General features: G+C 40.1%; 2 protein-coding genes and 2 long non-coding RNA genes across 6 annotated transcripts in view; 2 read left to right on the forward strand and 2 right to left on the reverse strand.

Annotated features, from left to right (window-relative positions):
- Positions 1-5,876, forward strand: part of LOC106580954 (POU domain class 2-associating factor 2) — a 20,111-nt gene extending 14,235 nt beyond the window's left edge. Inside the window, exons 3-5 of the mRNA XM_014162544.3 lie at positions 794-833; positions 3,488-3,783; positions 4,587-5,876. Of these exons, the coding sequence (XP_014018019.1) occupies positions 794-833; positions 3,488-3,783; positions 4,587-4,982 (732 nt within the window). The 3' untranslated portion in view covers positions 4,983-5,876. The remainder of the gene's footprint in view (positions 1-793; positions 834-3,487; positions 3,784-4,586) is intronic.
- Positions 5,870-9,934, reverse strand: LOC123729273 (uncharacterized). The gene is made up of 2 exons (XR_006760983.2): positions 9,079-9,934; positions 5,870-7,912 (listed from the first exon to the last, which is right to left on the reverse strand). It is a non-coding gene; the product is annotated as an uncharacterized LOC123729273 (long non-coding RNA).
- Positions 7,634-13,658, forward strand: LOC106580933 (POU class 2 homeobox associating factor 3). Of its 3 annotated transcripts, none has more exons than XM_045703675.2 (5): positions 7,634-7,860; positions 9,851-9,951; positions 11,098-11,149; positions 11,813-12,042; positions 12,222-13,658. In XM_045703675.2, the coding sequence occupies exons 1-5, from the start codon at positions 7,854-7,856 to the stop codon at positions 12,507-12,509; spliced, it is 678 nt and encodes a 225-aa protein (XP_045559631.1). In that variant the 5' UTR covers positions 7,634-7,853; the 3' UTR covers positions 12,510-13,658. The 3 variants fall into 3 exon arrangements, 2 of the variants coding, with proteins under 2 accessions (XP_045559631.1, XP_045559632.1); XM_045703676.2 differs by having other exon boundaries at positions 9,851-9,942; XR_001322995.3 differs by lacking the exons at positions 7,634-7,860; positions 9,851-9,951 and adding an exon at positions 10,569-10,976.
- LOC106580934 (uncharacterized) lies at positions 13,306-14,229 on the reverse strand. Its single transcript, XR_001322996.2, has 2 exons — positions 13,971-14,229; positions 13,306-13,588 (listed from the first exon to the last, which is right to left on the reverse strand). It is a non-coding gene; the product is annotated as an uncharacterized LOC106580934 (long non-coding RNA).
- Between the last annotated feature and the right edge of the window lie 1,356 nt (positions 14,230-15,585).

Raw genomic sequence — 15,585 nt, forward strand, 5'->3', positions numbered from 1 at the left:
ACACGCTTTCGTACATGTCGATCCAGAGCATCCCAAACGTGCTCAATGGCAAACATGTCTTGTGAGTATGCAGGACATGGAAGAACTGGGACATTTTCATCTTCCAGAAATTGTGTACAGATCCTTGCGACATGGGGCTGTGCATTATCATTCTGAAACATGAGGGGATGGTGGCGGATGAATGGCACGACAATGATCTCGTCATGGTATCTCTGTGTATTCTAATTGCCATCGATACAATTCAATTGTATTCGTTGTCCATAGCTTATGCCTGCCAATACCATAACCCCATTGGGTACTCTGTTCACAACGTTGACATCAGCAAACAGTTCTCCCACAAGATGTCATACATGTGGTCTGTGGTTGTGAGGACGGTTGGACATACTTCCAAATTCTCTAAAATTACGTTGGAGGCGGCTTATGGTAGAGAAATTAACATAATATTTTCTGGAAACAGCTCTGGTGGACATTCCTGTAGTCAGCATACCCATTCATAGGGTTCCCCTACGTCTACGAGGACAAACCAAAGAACCCTATATAGTTCTACTTAGCACCTTTTTTCCTAAGTGTAGGTAGTCTGTAATGGATCTACAGATGAACTATCCAAATAAAGTGTTACCCTCACTTGGATGTGAGTAGCATTTCTTGAAGCTTTGTTTGAATTTTCTTTATATATTAGCTTGTGCCTTCCTCAGCACATGTGTGGTGGCATGTTATGTGTTACCAGAATCAGACCTGTTTTTATAATGCCATGGATCCAGGCTTTAATGTTTGTCTGTTTTTTTATTTCTAGGGAGGAACATCCAGTCAATCGTCATTTGTCCAAATGCCAGGTGAGAAAAATCTCTGGGTAATTTAAGTAATTATTGATGAGTCCCACTGACCTATCAACTCTGCTAATAGTGTTTGAGGTAAGGGAAGAACAGTATTATAGACAAAAACTTTCAAATGTCACATTCACTAGCAAAGTTCTGAAAAAGTAGAATAAAACTCAAGGCACAAGATTTTCAAGTAACCACCAGAGCTTTGAACGTGCACTCCACACTTATACTATATGCTTTGTTCTGATAGCTACTGCCCACTTGAAATGTTTTCCTGCAGGTATAAGGCTGTATTACTTATTAGTTCTAAGCATTTATGAGCCTTCATGAGATTTCTAATATGTTATGTCTCTCTATGTAGGACATGTTTTACTGACTCAAAATTGTTGTTATTTAGTCAGGATTTTATGAGATTATAAAATCACAATATAAGGGCGTCATATATATTTAGGATAAATCTTACAATGATTAAAAACACCATAATGCATTGTACCTGGGCGGCGGGTCGCCTAGATGGGACGACGGGTAGCATAGATGGGGCGGCAGGTCACCTAGATGGGGCGACGGGTCGCATAGATGGGGCGGCGGGTCGCCTAGATGGGGCGACGGGTCACCTAGATGGGGCGGCGGGTCGCCTAGACGGGACCTGCTAGATGGGACAGCAGGTCGCCTAGCGGTTAAAGCGTTGGGACAATAACTGAAAGGTTGCTTGTTCTAATTCCCGACCTGGCAAGGTGAAAAAATCTGATGTTCTGCCCTTGAGCAAGGCAGTTAACCCCCACAACTGTTCCCCTGGGGCTGAACATTTTAATTAAGGCAGCCCCCAGCACCTCTCTGATACTGAGGTGTTGGGCTAAATGCAGAACACACATTTCCATTGAATGCATTCAGTTGAGCAACTGAGTAGGTATCGATCTACCTGCAGGCTGTAAGTAAAGCGTACAAACCATTCATATACACTACAGGTCAAAAGTTTTAGAACACCTACACATTCAAGGGTTTTTCTTTATTTTCACTATAATAGTGAAGAAATCAAAACTATGAAATAACACATATGGAATCATGTAGTTACCAAAAAAGTGTTAAACAAATGAAAATATATTTTATATTTGAGATTCTTCAAATAGCCACCCTTTGCATTGATGACAGCTTTGCACACTCTTGGCATTCTCTCAACCAGCTTCATGAGGTAGTCACCTGGAATGCATTTCAATTAACAGGTGTGCCATGTTAAAAGTTAATTTGTGGAATGTATTTCCTTCTTAATGCGTTTGAGGCAATCAGTTGTGTTGTGACAAGGTAGGGGGGTATACAGAAGATAGCCCTATTTGGTAAAAGACCAAGTCCATATTATGGCAAGGACAGCTCAAATAAGCAAAGAGAAACAACAGTCCATCATTACTTTAAGAGATGAAGGTCAGTCAATATGGAAAATTTGAAGAACTTTGAAAGTTTCTTCAAGTGCAGTCGCAAAAACAATCAAGTGCTATGATGAAACTGGCTCTCATGAGGACCGCCAGAGGAATGGAAGACCCAGAGTTACCTCTGCTGCAGAGGATAAGTTCATTAGAGTTACCAACCTCAGAAAATGCAGCCCAAATAAATGCTTCACAGAGTTCAAGTAACAGACACATCTCAACATCAACTGTTCAGTGGAGACTGTGTGAATCAGGCCTTCATGGTCGAATTGCTGCAAAGAAACCATTACCAAAGGACACCAATAAGAAGAAGAGACTTGCTTGGGCCAAGAAACACAAGCAATGGGCATTAGACCAGTGGAAATTTGTCCTTTGGTCTGAAGTTCAAATTTGAGATTTTTGGTTCCAGCTGCCGTGTCTTTGTGAGACGCGGTGTGGGTGAATGGATGATCTCCGCATGTGTATTTCCCACCGTAAAGCATGGAGGAGGAGGTGTTATGGTGTGGGGGTGCTTTGCTGGTGACACTGTCTGTGATTTATTTAGAATTCAAGGCACACTTAACCAGCATGGCTACTGCAGCATTCTGCAGCGATACGCCATCCCATCTGGTTTGCGCTTAGTGGGACTATCATCTGTTTTTCAACAGGACAATGACCCAACACACCTCCAGGCTGTGTAAGGGCTATTTTACCAAGAAGGAGAGTGATGGAGTGCTGCATCAGATGACCTTGCCTCCACAATCCCCCGACCTCAAACAAATTGAGATGGTTTGGGATGAGTCGAACCGCAGAATGAAGGAAAAGCAGCCAACAGGTGCTCAGCATATGTGGAAACTCCTTCAAGACTGTTGGAAAAGCATTACAGTTGAAGCTGGTTGAGAGAATGCCAAAAGTGTGCAAAGTTGTCATCAAGGGAAAGGGTGGCTATTTGAAGAATGTGTGTTATATGTGTTATTTCATAGTTTTGATGTCTTCACTATTATTTTACAATGTAAAAAATAGTAAAAATAAAGAAAAACCCTTGAATGAGTAGGTGTTCTAAAAAATGTCACCGGTAGTGTATATATATTTCCCATTTAGCAGACACTTTTATCCAAAGCAACTTACAGTAGTGTGTGCATACATTTTGGGTGGCCCCAGCCAAAATCGCACCCCATGATCCCGACGTTGCAAGCTCCATGCTCTACCAACCGAGCCACACAAGACCACTTGTTACGAATGTTTTCTACCTGGTTCCCTTTACAACAGGGTCTCACATGATCCCTGGCTACTACAGCATGAGGCGACCCTTCATCTCTGACTCGGACTTCTCCCCCAAGCAGTTTTCAGCCGATGTCTACTCCTCATCCCTTGGGGTCAAGCCTCTGGGTTGTGACTCATCGGCCATGTCGGGATACTCCTCCTTCATAGACAGCTACTACCAGGAAACGTTCGGAGACTACCGCAGTGCAGCCTTCACCACCGGAGGGAGCTCCATCTTCCCCAGCTCCGCCCTGTCCAGTCTGCTACCACCTTTCTCCGGAGAGTCCCCCCACTTCCTCCTGGTAAGGCACTCTGTCAGTGATTACTGCTGGTAGTAGAATGGGACTGTTGAGATACGGCTTTACATTATGGGCCCGTTTCTTAAATATGGTTTCAATTCTAGTCCTGGACTAAGAAGTGAGTTCAAGGCTAGGCTAAATGCAGGAAACAGGCCGTATGTGTATTTGTGTTTTATGTGATGTGAAAAGGTGCAAAGCATGTAAATAGCGCTGGAGGCTGGAGCGGGTATGGTACATCCAAATGAGCACATATTTCACACAAGCATGAAGGAAAAAATAAATCAAATTCCACAAGTGAAAGTGTTTTCCTATGTTACTGATTGCGGTTCGAACCCAGATCTGTGAGCTACACAAGGCTTTGTTAGCCCACTGAGATAAAGCCTAGACATTAGCTCAGGGAGCCAACACCTCTTCAGCAAGGTTAATTGTATTTTATATTTAACCTTTATTTATCTAGGCAAGTCAGTTAACAACAAATTCTTATTTACAATGATGGCCTACACCGGCCAAACCCAGACGACGCTGGGCCAATTGTGTGTCGCGAATGGGACTCCCAATCACAGCTGGTTGTGATACAGCCTGGATTCAAACCAGGGTGTCTGTAGTAATGCCTCTAGCACTGAGATGCACTGCCTTAGACCACTGCGCCACTCGGGAGCCAATCATCACACGAGCGTGGTTCCAACCCAACTCCATTACACATACATCTTAGGGCATTCCGCAATCCGCAAAGCCAACAAAAAAGACACATTTTTCCATCATCTCTAACACATCTCTATCCTTTCCTCTGTCTGTTTCTCCTGCAGAGAGATTCATGGGAGCAGTCAGTGGCAGACCCAGTGACCCAGGGAGAGGGCTTGTGTGCAGACAGCCTGAACTCTGTTCCAGTCTCCCTGCCCAGCCCCGACCCTCCTGGGAGCCCCTCACAGTACCGCTGCTCCACCCGCAGCTCCTCCATGGCCTCAGCACAGCCCTATGCCCTTCACCCTCTGGAAGAAATACACTATCACACCTCTTACCCTGCTGCCTCCACTTTCACATGTCCTTCCTATATGACTGTCTCCAACGACCTAGCCTCCAAGGCCCCTCTAGCTAATGAGGACTCTGACAGTACCCTCACCACACATAGTGACACTCACTCGTGGGTGAAAGAAGATGTCGGAAGCTCTTGGTCACCATATGAGATTCGGAGGACTTATTAAGTCAATTTGGAAACGACCTGTCCTTCACAGAAAACCGAAACAATGCTGATGCAAGCGATTCAGCTCCTTTTGATCCAAATATTTGACTTTGTAGACTTTGCTTATCACTTTATAGAAGTACAAAGTAGAACTTTTACTTATTTGACCCTCCTAAGTCCCCTGGTGACATACAGTAAGAGCTGGGCGCACACTGGTTGCATCAACTTTGTTTACACGGCATTTCAATGAAATTACCTTGAGCCAACATGGAATAGACATTGAATTGACATTTATGATTCAGTGGTTAGACCTAGAATGACTTTGCCTGTGTTCAAGTGTTTGAAATAGATGTGTTTCTATACCGTCATTATATTAGTAAAACATCATTTTTATTTATATACTGCCATGGCGACAATTACGATGAACATGTGACAACGATCTTTATTTTTGCTAAAGGTTGTTTTACTTTAGCGTTCTTCTTTACTTAATGTCATCTTGTTGTCTGCTTTAATAGCCAAATCAGAGTTTGTCAAACTGTATCTGCTTTATGTTAGCCTTTACTCGATGACGCTGTGGTAATGAATATGTAGTTTTTTTTATTTTTTTATCTTTCGTATCTTTTAGGATTTTGTTGCAAAACATTCATTAGTAGTAATAGGCAGAGGTGACATCTCAATGAAAAGTCTTGAATATAATGAAAGACAATCAGAGATGACCATCCACAGAATACTTCAAGAAGTGAATGGGAATCTACACCTGAATATTTTACTTTCAAAGACAATGCAGGGATCTGAATTGGTCAATGGGTGCATGTGATTTACCATACTCCCAGTTTCCCTGATTAATCAATGCTTCCTGTGTTTGGCGTTTCATTTATACATTTCAAGAAATAAAAAACATAGATAATGTATAGGGCAGTAGAATTCTTTATTATAAATCCATTATAATAAAAGACACTGCAATAAATGCATGAAAATGAAACATATTTTTTGCTAAAATGACACATGAAAAAAACATGACTTTTCCGTTTGTTGAGTTATATTTTGTTCTGTCACCACTACATCGAATTAAGACTGAGGGAGAACCTACTAACGTATATCCTACACTAGATGGCGCGGTTGTTTCATGTTACCTCTTCTCTTATGATATCAGCGTAATTCATGGGGGGAATTGCAACGGCAGCAATAAATCAATAAAAAAAGCCAAACGTTAGATATTCTATGAGAGCACTAGCATAATATTCTTGGTAGTTAGGATAATGGACCCAGGTCCTACTTTATGGAAGTTTGTCAATACAACTACCCAGTGGAGATGATGGGATTTAGGCCTACATAATAGGGATCATTGTATAGGCCCCTACCAGTACAAATCAGGAAAGGCCATAGATTGTGTTGGGCAGATAGTGTACGTGCATTTTCTCAATATATGAGTGAGGATAATGATAGATCGATACCCCAAAACTGAAATCTAAGCTATTTTAATTAAAACTATTGCCCTTCCCTCCCTTATCTCACCTCATTTGCTCACATTGTATATAGACTTATTTTTCTACTGTATTATTGACTGTATGTTTGTTTTATTCCATGTGTAACTCTGTATGTGTCGAACTGCTTTGCTTTATCTTGGCCAGGTCGCAGTTGTAAATGAGAACTTGTTCTCAACTTGTCTACCTGGTTAAATAAAGGTAAAATAAACCAATTATATAAAAATAAGTTCGAGTTCATTGTTTGATATGTTTGTAAATTGTTATTCAAATGTAATGTAGGCTCACAATGGCAATGGAAGAACATTTATAGGAAATGGTTTTCTCTAAAGCAATGTGCTGTTTTCTCACATCATATGTATTAAGTTGTGAACTCTTATACATTTAAACAGGTATGGACAGTAACCCTATTCCAATAATCAATTGAAATGACTTTGCCCACATCTAAGTAGGCCAAGGCTACACAAGTAGACTAATCCGAGAGTCTTGTCATTGAATTGAAAATATATCAGACGTTTGTAAACCGATTTTTTTGCATTGCAATTCATTTGTAAATAGTTTTCTCGATTCGTATATAATAGCCTAGCCCTGGGATGTCAAATCAGGTTTGACATGTGAATGGCTAAAACGTTCAGTCTTTATATTATATAATTAATGTAACTAAACTAAATAATGCTAAAACAACTATAATAAGACGTGGGTGATGTGAGTTCCAGTGATGGGGAGCATGGAATTGCTGAGGGAGCAACGGAGTCAGTGATGGCAGAAATGGCTGCTACCATATGCCACGCCCACAACCTAGACATTTAATAGTTTATTGTTTAAAATAAGACTAAAAATATATGGTAATAACGTGTTAATGTGCTCATCCATCCTGATATACATATGATCTGCGATGTTTAATTGTTGGTCATGTTTAGATAGAACATCTAACCGTTACTTTCCTGTAGTGCCTCATTATGAAGAGGGCCTGATGGCAGATTGGCAAAACATGGATAAAATGTTTAAAATGTCCATTTCTTTTTGGTTTGGGTATAAAATATTATTAAAATCTATTAAATTAAATGTTATTTTAAGTGCATATGTATTGATTTATACTGAAAAATCTGTATTTTTGAGTAGCCTTTGAATATTCAAATTGAAAGTAACGCGCAATCAAATCATTGTCAAATCATTGAGTTCTAGGGGTTTTAAAAAGTAGGCATGGAGAGAAAATTTCACAAACTAATATATCCCTAGCTATATTAGGATATTATTGTATGCTCTGAGACAGTTTTAAGACTTGTGTGTTGAGAATTTGTGTGACTTTTATGAATATTTCGTTATAGCCCATATAACTGAGCCAGAAAAGGACATTGTGGAATCTCATAACTGCTCTTCTTCCAGCACTCCTTCTTAATTTGTACAACATGTCTGGTAAGTTTATCATTATTTTTTCTTCGGATCATGGTTCTTTTTTACGTTCCTCCTGAAAGAAAGAAAGAAAGAAAGAAAGAAATAGAAATGTTAGAACAAAACGATTGGAAATAATTGACATTGCACAACATAATGTTTCACTTCTATGGGAACTGCGAGGTTATGATGAAAACCTTAGAGATAAAGTATGTAACTCGTGTTTTAACTAAAGAGTAATGTAAACTAATCTTCAACAATGGCCTCATGTGGATTAATGCCTATTACCTGCATGATGTATGCTATTTTCTATTGCAATAATTTGCAATTTAATTGAACAACGTTTTTAAAATAGTATTTTGCTTATTTCTTAAACATCACTACTTTTGGCCACTTCGTCCACGTTAGGGCGTAAGGATAACTTAACTCCAATGCGGTTTTATTTGCATTATTCTTGTCGATTCAACTGTAATTGTAGTCATTCTAATCACACTTTAATATGTAAATTTACAAATGGTCATTTTAAGCAGTAATCAGTGGGATGTGTCTTTTGGGTAGCTTTAATATTTGCCACATTTAAGACAAATCATGATCTGACATTTCAGTATATGAATATTTAAAAGGATGGGTTTGACAGCCAAGCACACCTCTTTAGATTCTGCCGGCAGCTGCTATTATCGAATCACCTTTACCGCCAACTTTCCACTCCTGAGACAGTCTCTGACTGCCTTAATGAGTTCTACCATTGTGTGGCGTCGTTTCTGTAATGACTTTAGTCATTGGAGAGAACGTTATACCCCCGTATCGTTAGAAGTGAAGCCATGACTTTCAATCGAAGGCATACATATATGAGTACCGTTAATTTTACCATAAAAATCAAAAAGCTAGGCTACTGCACTAAAACAATGAACATGTGTTTAGAGTGGGTATAGGCAACGACTCTAACCTATCTGCCTATTACAGTTCAATTACCCGATCATTGACAGTAGGCTTTGTTTTGATAGCGTAAATTAGTATTCAATTTCATTTCAAATGCAGTCCTGCTTCAATGGATGAATTTGACAGAAAACGAAATGGTTTTATTGCGTAATTGTCAGGTATGGGGGTTCTATAGGCTAACGGGAATGATCATCAAAACCAAAACAACTTTTATTTTATCGTCGGGTAGGCTAAAGCTCATATTGTTCTCCCATTGTCTACCAATGATATGTTGGCTAAGTACGGAGCGTAAAAGTAACTTACTTTTATAATCGGACAATTTCTCAAGCGAAGTCTTCCATTTTCACCTTATTTTTTGCCGGATTTGTAGAGTCCTTTCGGTCTTTGTTATTGACTCTTACTAGGCTATTGTTTGCCCGCTTTATCTGTAGCCTAACTTTACTTCCCTACTTTCACGGAATATGCCGCTATCAGCCCCCTTTCATGGATCGCAACGCTTAACCTGTGTTTTAGGCCTATGTATAGAATAAAAATAAACATATTACCTACATTAAATCGAAAAGTTACATTTACAATATCATTTTTGCACAGCTTTCCTTTGTGCTTGAAATGAGTGTGAAGGCAAGCCCACTGTATTGACTGTGAAATTCGAAACCCAGTCTCTGTCGTGCGAGGTTCTCGCAGAGGCAGGCTACAGAGGATATAGACCTATGTAGGACAATATTAGGACACTTCTGGCTTTCGCATGGGCAACTTTGATACAATAAATTTGGCATCATTTCAGCGATGCATAAGGACAGCCGTTTGTTCATACTATATTGCATAATTCATTTGAAATTCACAAATAAATCTAGATGTAATACATTGCCTTAAACACCCTGATCAAAATAATCTTATAGTAATATTGAAATGTGTTTTTAATAATATTCCAATGTTTTAAATTATTAAGTAGGCCTAATTCAATTGTTGCGTGAAGGTATGCAGCAGGCAGTGAAAGTGCTCGAGAGTGGCAGGGTTAGGACCATTCAAGTTTGTTTACAGTAAATATCGACACCATGTTTTTCTCTTTTGACAGATAAGCCAAAGGTGTACCAGGGCGTGCGGGTGAAGACAACGGTTAAACAGTTGCTGCAACAGAAAAGAGCTCTCCAGACATCAACTAAAACGGTTAGAATGGTAATTACCCCCCCCCCCCCCCCCCCTCCACACACACACACACACACACACACACACACACACGCACGCACGCACGCACGCACACACACACACACACACACACACACACACACACACACACACACACACACACACACACACACACACACACACACACACACACACACACACACACACACACACACACACACAATATAATTGGAAGTGTTGCACTCTCCATGAAATCCCCATTGCAATAACTTCCTCAATTGCCGCAACAGCTACCAACCTTACCCCAAACACGAAGTTGCATGTCTCATTAATGATTGACCACCAGGTCTACTCTCTAGTAGCCTAGCAATGATCGTTTAACAGTAACAGTGGGACATTTTTTCATGTAGGGACTGTTCCAGCTGTTTTATGTGATATTTTACAGCAAATTCAGATTCAGAAAAGATGTTCTTATGTCCATTGGCAATATTACAATCAGAACAATAATGCTGAACATATGGCAAAGATGACGCTGATTATTGGAGCCACTCCCTTAATTGATCACACTTACTGTAGGCTAGTAGTTATCTATTTCTCTCTCTCTCTCTCTCTCTCTCTCTCTCTCTCTCTCTCTCTCTCTCTCTCTCTGTCTCTCTCTCTGTCTCTCTCGCTCTCCCCTCTCTCTCTCTCTTTCTGTCTCACTATCTTGTTCTCTCTCGCTCTAAATGTTCAATTCCAGGGCTTTATTGGCATGGGAAACACATGTTTACATTGCCAAAGCAAGTGAAATAGATCTCTCTCTCTCTCTCTCTCTCTCTCTCTCTCTCTCTCTCTCTCTCTCTCTCTCTCACACACACACACACACACACACACACACACACACACACACACACACACACACACACACACACACACACACACACACACACACACACACACACACACACACACACACACACACACAACCCTCCAAAATGAAGAAGAAGAAAAAAAACTAAAAAACAAATGCCATTATTGTGCTATACAGTGGGTGGTAGACTACTTGTTATTTGAAGGTAACAAGTAGCTTTCAAGGGGATGAAAAATAACCAGCCAAAAAATCGAACTGTTGCAAATGAATGGGGACTTATATTTTCTCTCTGTCTCTCTTTCTTATTTATTTTCCTAAATGAATAGAAATCCCAAAGCTTGGTGAGTCAGGATGTCTGCGTCTCCTCCTCCTTGTCAGGTAAGTTCAAATATGTCCAAATAAATCAGAATTTCGCTACAGCGTTCCATTGTCTGACATTCTCTTGATCCCAAAATCGTTGTACGACAAAGCATCACCATGGAAGGTCCAGAATCAATGTTCTATCGTAAAAAATGTTTTTTATCTTGACTGTATCCAAACCTGCTAACGAAAATACATGTAGCCTACAGTAAAGTGCAGTAAATGCAATTTTAAATGTCCAGTGGGGGCGTTGTAGTAAACCATCATCAAATAAACAAGCTTTGATGCAAAAGACAGAAGGTAATGCATTATGCATCATACATGCAAATAGTAAAATAGCTGTAAAATCCATCACATAAGCCTATTATAAAATATATTCGGAGAGTCTGAATTGCACATCAGATTCGGTCAGGTAAAATATCTAGATTGACACTTACATGGAGAATCAACGACCACAGCAGAATAGTTGGAACATATATCTTTGTATACAATTGACACTGACCCACATTCCTAAAGTGCAGTGTACTGGGACCTTTTTATAAACTTGCATTCAAATGTGTTTTTTAGCTGTTGGCTGGTGGTGCTGTGACATCACTTCTGGAGTCTTCACTTATTTACATGTCTCCCTGCATGTGTTTATGTATGCACCCTCTGACTGATCCTTCTCGTTCATTCCTAAAGGCCATTACTTTGATTATTTCCCTGAAGAGATGAATTCCAACTGCATCTTTCAGCCGCGGTCCATTCCAGAGAGCAACGTCCAGAAGGACAGCTTCGATAATCAACACTTGATAAGCATGATGATCCCCAACGAGACCTACAGCAGTGGTATTCTGCATCCCGCTACCTCAACAACACTTTGGCGCCAGGAAAATCACTCCCCGAATATGGGCTATTACGGCCATGGCATGGTATGCTTTATTCAAATTCAGTTGTGCAATCTCCTGTCTTTGCAATTACGCACGGTCATATGAAATATTTGTCAAAGCTCAGGCTGTTTGTTCATTCAGAGATTTGGCTTGGAATAGGAAATGGTTTCGTTATACTGTACTACAATAGTAATGCACATCTCATCTGGCTTGTTTTTCAGGCTCCCAGCTCACCATCAGGTTCCCTGAATATGTCAAGTCCGGTCGATTACAATAGTTATTCGCCACAGGAGTCTTACTCTTCGTCGTGTTACAACTCTCCGACGAGGCTGGACTTGAGTTATGGGTTTGTTCCAGAGCACTACCACTACCAGAACTGCAACCTCCAGGAGAGCGTCTCCACTCCAGAATACGCACCTTATGGCACATCAGACTATGTATACGCCTTGCCTGCGGAGGACAGCTACTTCAGGCGTGATTTGTCAAATTCAGAGATGTGCTACCTTTGAATATTTATTCGGTCTTTGTTGTCTGTGTAAATACAGTATAGTGTACAGTCAAAACAATGTCTGTAACTCGATGTCAAACGTTGACACTTGTGGCACTTGTTTTGAGATGTAGGCCTGCTTTGCATTTCAGAGTGTTTGCGGTCGAAGTTTCCTCCGAGTGTCTGTTTTTGATATGATTGGAATAATGGTTTTAGAATTCCCGAGATTGGATAAATGTTGGATATGTGTGGGCTTAGTGCTATCTTCTTAGTTATTGACTTTGATATTTAAGCAATAAGGCACGAGGGGGTGTGGTTTATGGTCAAAATACCACGGCCAAGGGCTGTTCTAATCTCGATGCAACGCGGAGTGCCTGGATATTGGCCATATACCACAAATGCCCTAGGTGCCTTCATGCTATTATGAACTGGTTACCAACATAATTAGAGCAGTAAAAATAAATGTTTTGTCATACCAATGGTATAGGGTCTGATATACCACGGCTGTCAGCCAAGCAGCATTCAGGGCTTGAACCAAGTTTATAAATATATATATACAATTCTAATGATGTCATCCTGCTTTTTTACAAGACAGTATATTTTTTCAGCATATTTTTTCTTATGGATGCATTCATTTTGTAAATGAATTGAAAAGCCTACCCAAAGGAAATTAGCAGCATCATCCCCTTCAACTCACTATTTAGTTTCCCTGTGCAGATGCACACCGATGCTTAGTTAGAAACATTAACTTAAATAGATCAATCATTCAAATAAAAGTGTCTAATAAACCAAGATAAATTACAATAGACAAACGGTAATGATCTAGAATTTTTTATAGTGCTTGTCATTGCAAAAATAATCTCAAAACCCACTGACAAAAGAAGAAAAACAAAACAATAAGGTTAACATTGACCGCTCTTGATGTGGAAAAATGATCTTCCATGGAGGCAGACGCAAGTGCACGTCGCATCAGGTCACATCCAACTCAAGAGACGCCTGTCTCCACTCTACCCTCCTTGCACACCATCCTCTGCCTCGGGATCCAAGTCTCCTCCGAGGCCGAGATAAAGCGGGGTTGAGCAGGGATAGAAGTAGGCCTGCCTGTCCAAAATGATCATATTGTTACATATTACCAAAAACACGCACCAATAAAAGATAACTACTTGGATAAGGATTTCATGTTTTTATGACACACAACAGGTCAAAGGGGGTTTGATAATCGCGCACGAGTTTTGTGTAATGGAAAGCATAATCCAGTGCCTGCCAAATGCGCGCGCAAATCAGAATGTGTTCATGTACATTTGTTACAGCTGCTTATAACTATGACTATTTTTACCCCAGTAGTTTACTGTCACTCTCCTGTCTTCTATTATGAACATTATGTTGGAGCAGCAGTAGCAGCCATGATTATTGTAGCATAACCCCACATCCAAAATGATAACCTTCTCATGTATGCAGGCTGCAAGCATAATGCAGCACATACCTGCTGTGATCCTTGACCTCAACTCATTAACCAACCAGTTTTCTGGGATAGTGATCCTGTGAAGGGTCCTGGGGTAAGATGTTTCTTTTTGGATTTCTAAATCCTCAGTAGAGCACCTTTTTCTCTTTTTATACAATCTGAGCTGAAGCATGTCTGGGTGTGCTCTCATTCATCAGGATGGAATTAATAATGAGGATTCTGGAAGAGAGGAAGCCAAGGGCTGCAGGTAATGCTAGTGTTTGTCGTGTCATCAGAAGATCCTCAGAAGAACCTATGAGGTACTAGACTGAAGGCAAAGAATGGGAGGAGGAGGGATGCAATTGCATACACTGCACACAAGGAGAGTACAATAGTTGAAAGAGGAGCCTTCAAGTATGTTCCTTTCTCCTGACCTCTAGTTGATGTTGAACATATGAAATGAAAGAAATCTATAGGGCCTACATTATGAGCTACTATTAAATGTTGGGCCCAGATTTCATCGCTGATATTTAAAACTCTTACTGGCAGTTCATAGGTTCCTGGGTTTCTATTCCAGCCAATTGGAAAAGTTAGCTGTGGTGCTCAAAGGCCTACATTAGTTGTCTTATAACTTGATTGACAAATGTGACAAGGCGGTTTGGTACTGTTTTGGCTTCTACCATTGGTGGGAGTGGAGGCAAGGCAGGGTTTTGGGTAAAAACAAAGGATATCAATTGTATGAAAAAATATCTCAACAAGAACACTGTGTAGCATTTCAAAAACAAAGCAGGCATTGTCCCTAATATAGAACCCCAGCCTCATCGACTATCACATTCAGCTCATTTAATTGTCTCAAGCCCTAAAGTGAGTGTTCCCCCTTCATAACCCTTTATAAGGCCCATGAATGCTTCACAAATCATTCATAAGCAACTGAAAGTGGTCCCACTAACATAAAAGGGATAGTTCAGTCAAATTACAAATTTACTTATTGAATTCCTTACCTTAATCATACTTAGAAATTAGTCTGTCTGGTCTCTCAGTCTTTTCTATTTAGTTAGGTCTCTATGGGCTGGAGGAACTCCATGCATTAGAATGATATTGGGGATATTGAGCTCTTAGGGATAAGGAACCACCCTCCATTTTATATAATGAGTTATGCTGTGTTATGCACCTGATTAACATTTATTTTTTATTATATTGCAACCTTGCCTCCTTACAGCTCCCTTTTTACAGGTCTTTCATTCTGAGCATAATATTTTCCTTCTTCTTTTGTCTAGACAGTCTGGATTTGCAAGAGTGTGCAACATAAAGACACAATGAAAAGGATAAGGAAACAATTACCAAGTACCACACCATTTGTTCCATACAACTTTTCAACTTAAATGTAAAAAAAATATATAAAAAAAATAAAGGGTTTTATGCTGTCCAGATGAACTGACAGTCAGCACTCACTCAGTGCTGAAAAGCAATGTGTCAAAATCAAATAAATACTAGGGTGTGTTCAGGGTTCCAAAGTCCCCCTACTCTCATGCCAAGAGCCTGATTAACAATCCTCTGTGGAAATCCCCTGTTACACCTTGTCTAATCAAATCAAATCAAATGGTATTGTTCACATGCACAATATTTAGCAGATGTTATTGCGGGTGTAGTGAAAATC

This window comes from Salmo salar, chromosome 20 (assembly GCF_965601325.2).
Source record: "Salmo salar chromosome 20, fSalSal1, whole genome shotgun sequence".
Lineage (NCBI taxonomy): Eukaryota > Metazoa > Chordata > Actinopteri > Salmoniformes > Salmonidae > Salmo > Salmo salar.

Coding starts and splice junctions, on each gene's coding strand:
- LOC106580933 (XM_045703675.2), top strand. Junction 9,952..11,097: donor CAACTAAAACGGTTAGAATG/GTAATTACCCCC, acceptor CTAAATGAATAG/AAATCCCAAAGCTTGGTGAG. Junction 12,043..12,221: donor GCTATTACGGCCATGGCATG/GTATGCTTTATT, acceptor CTTGTTTTTCAG/GCTCCCAGCTCACCATCAGG.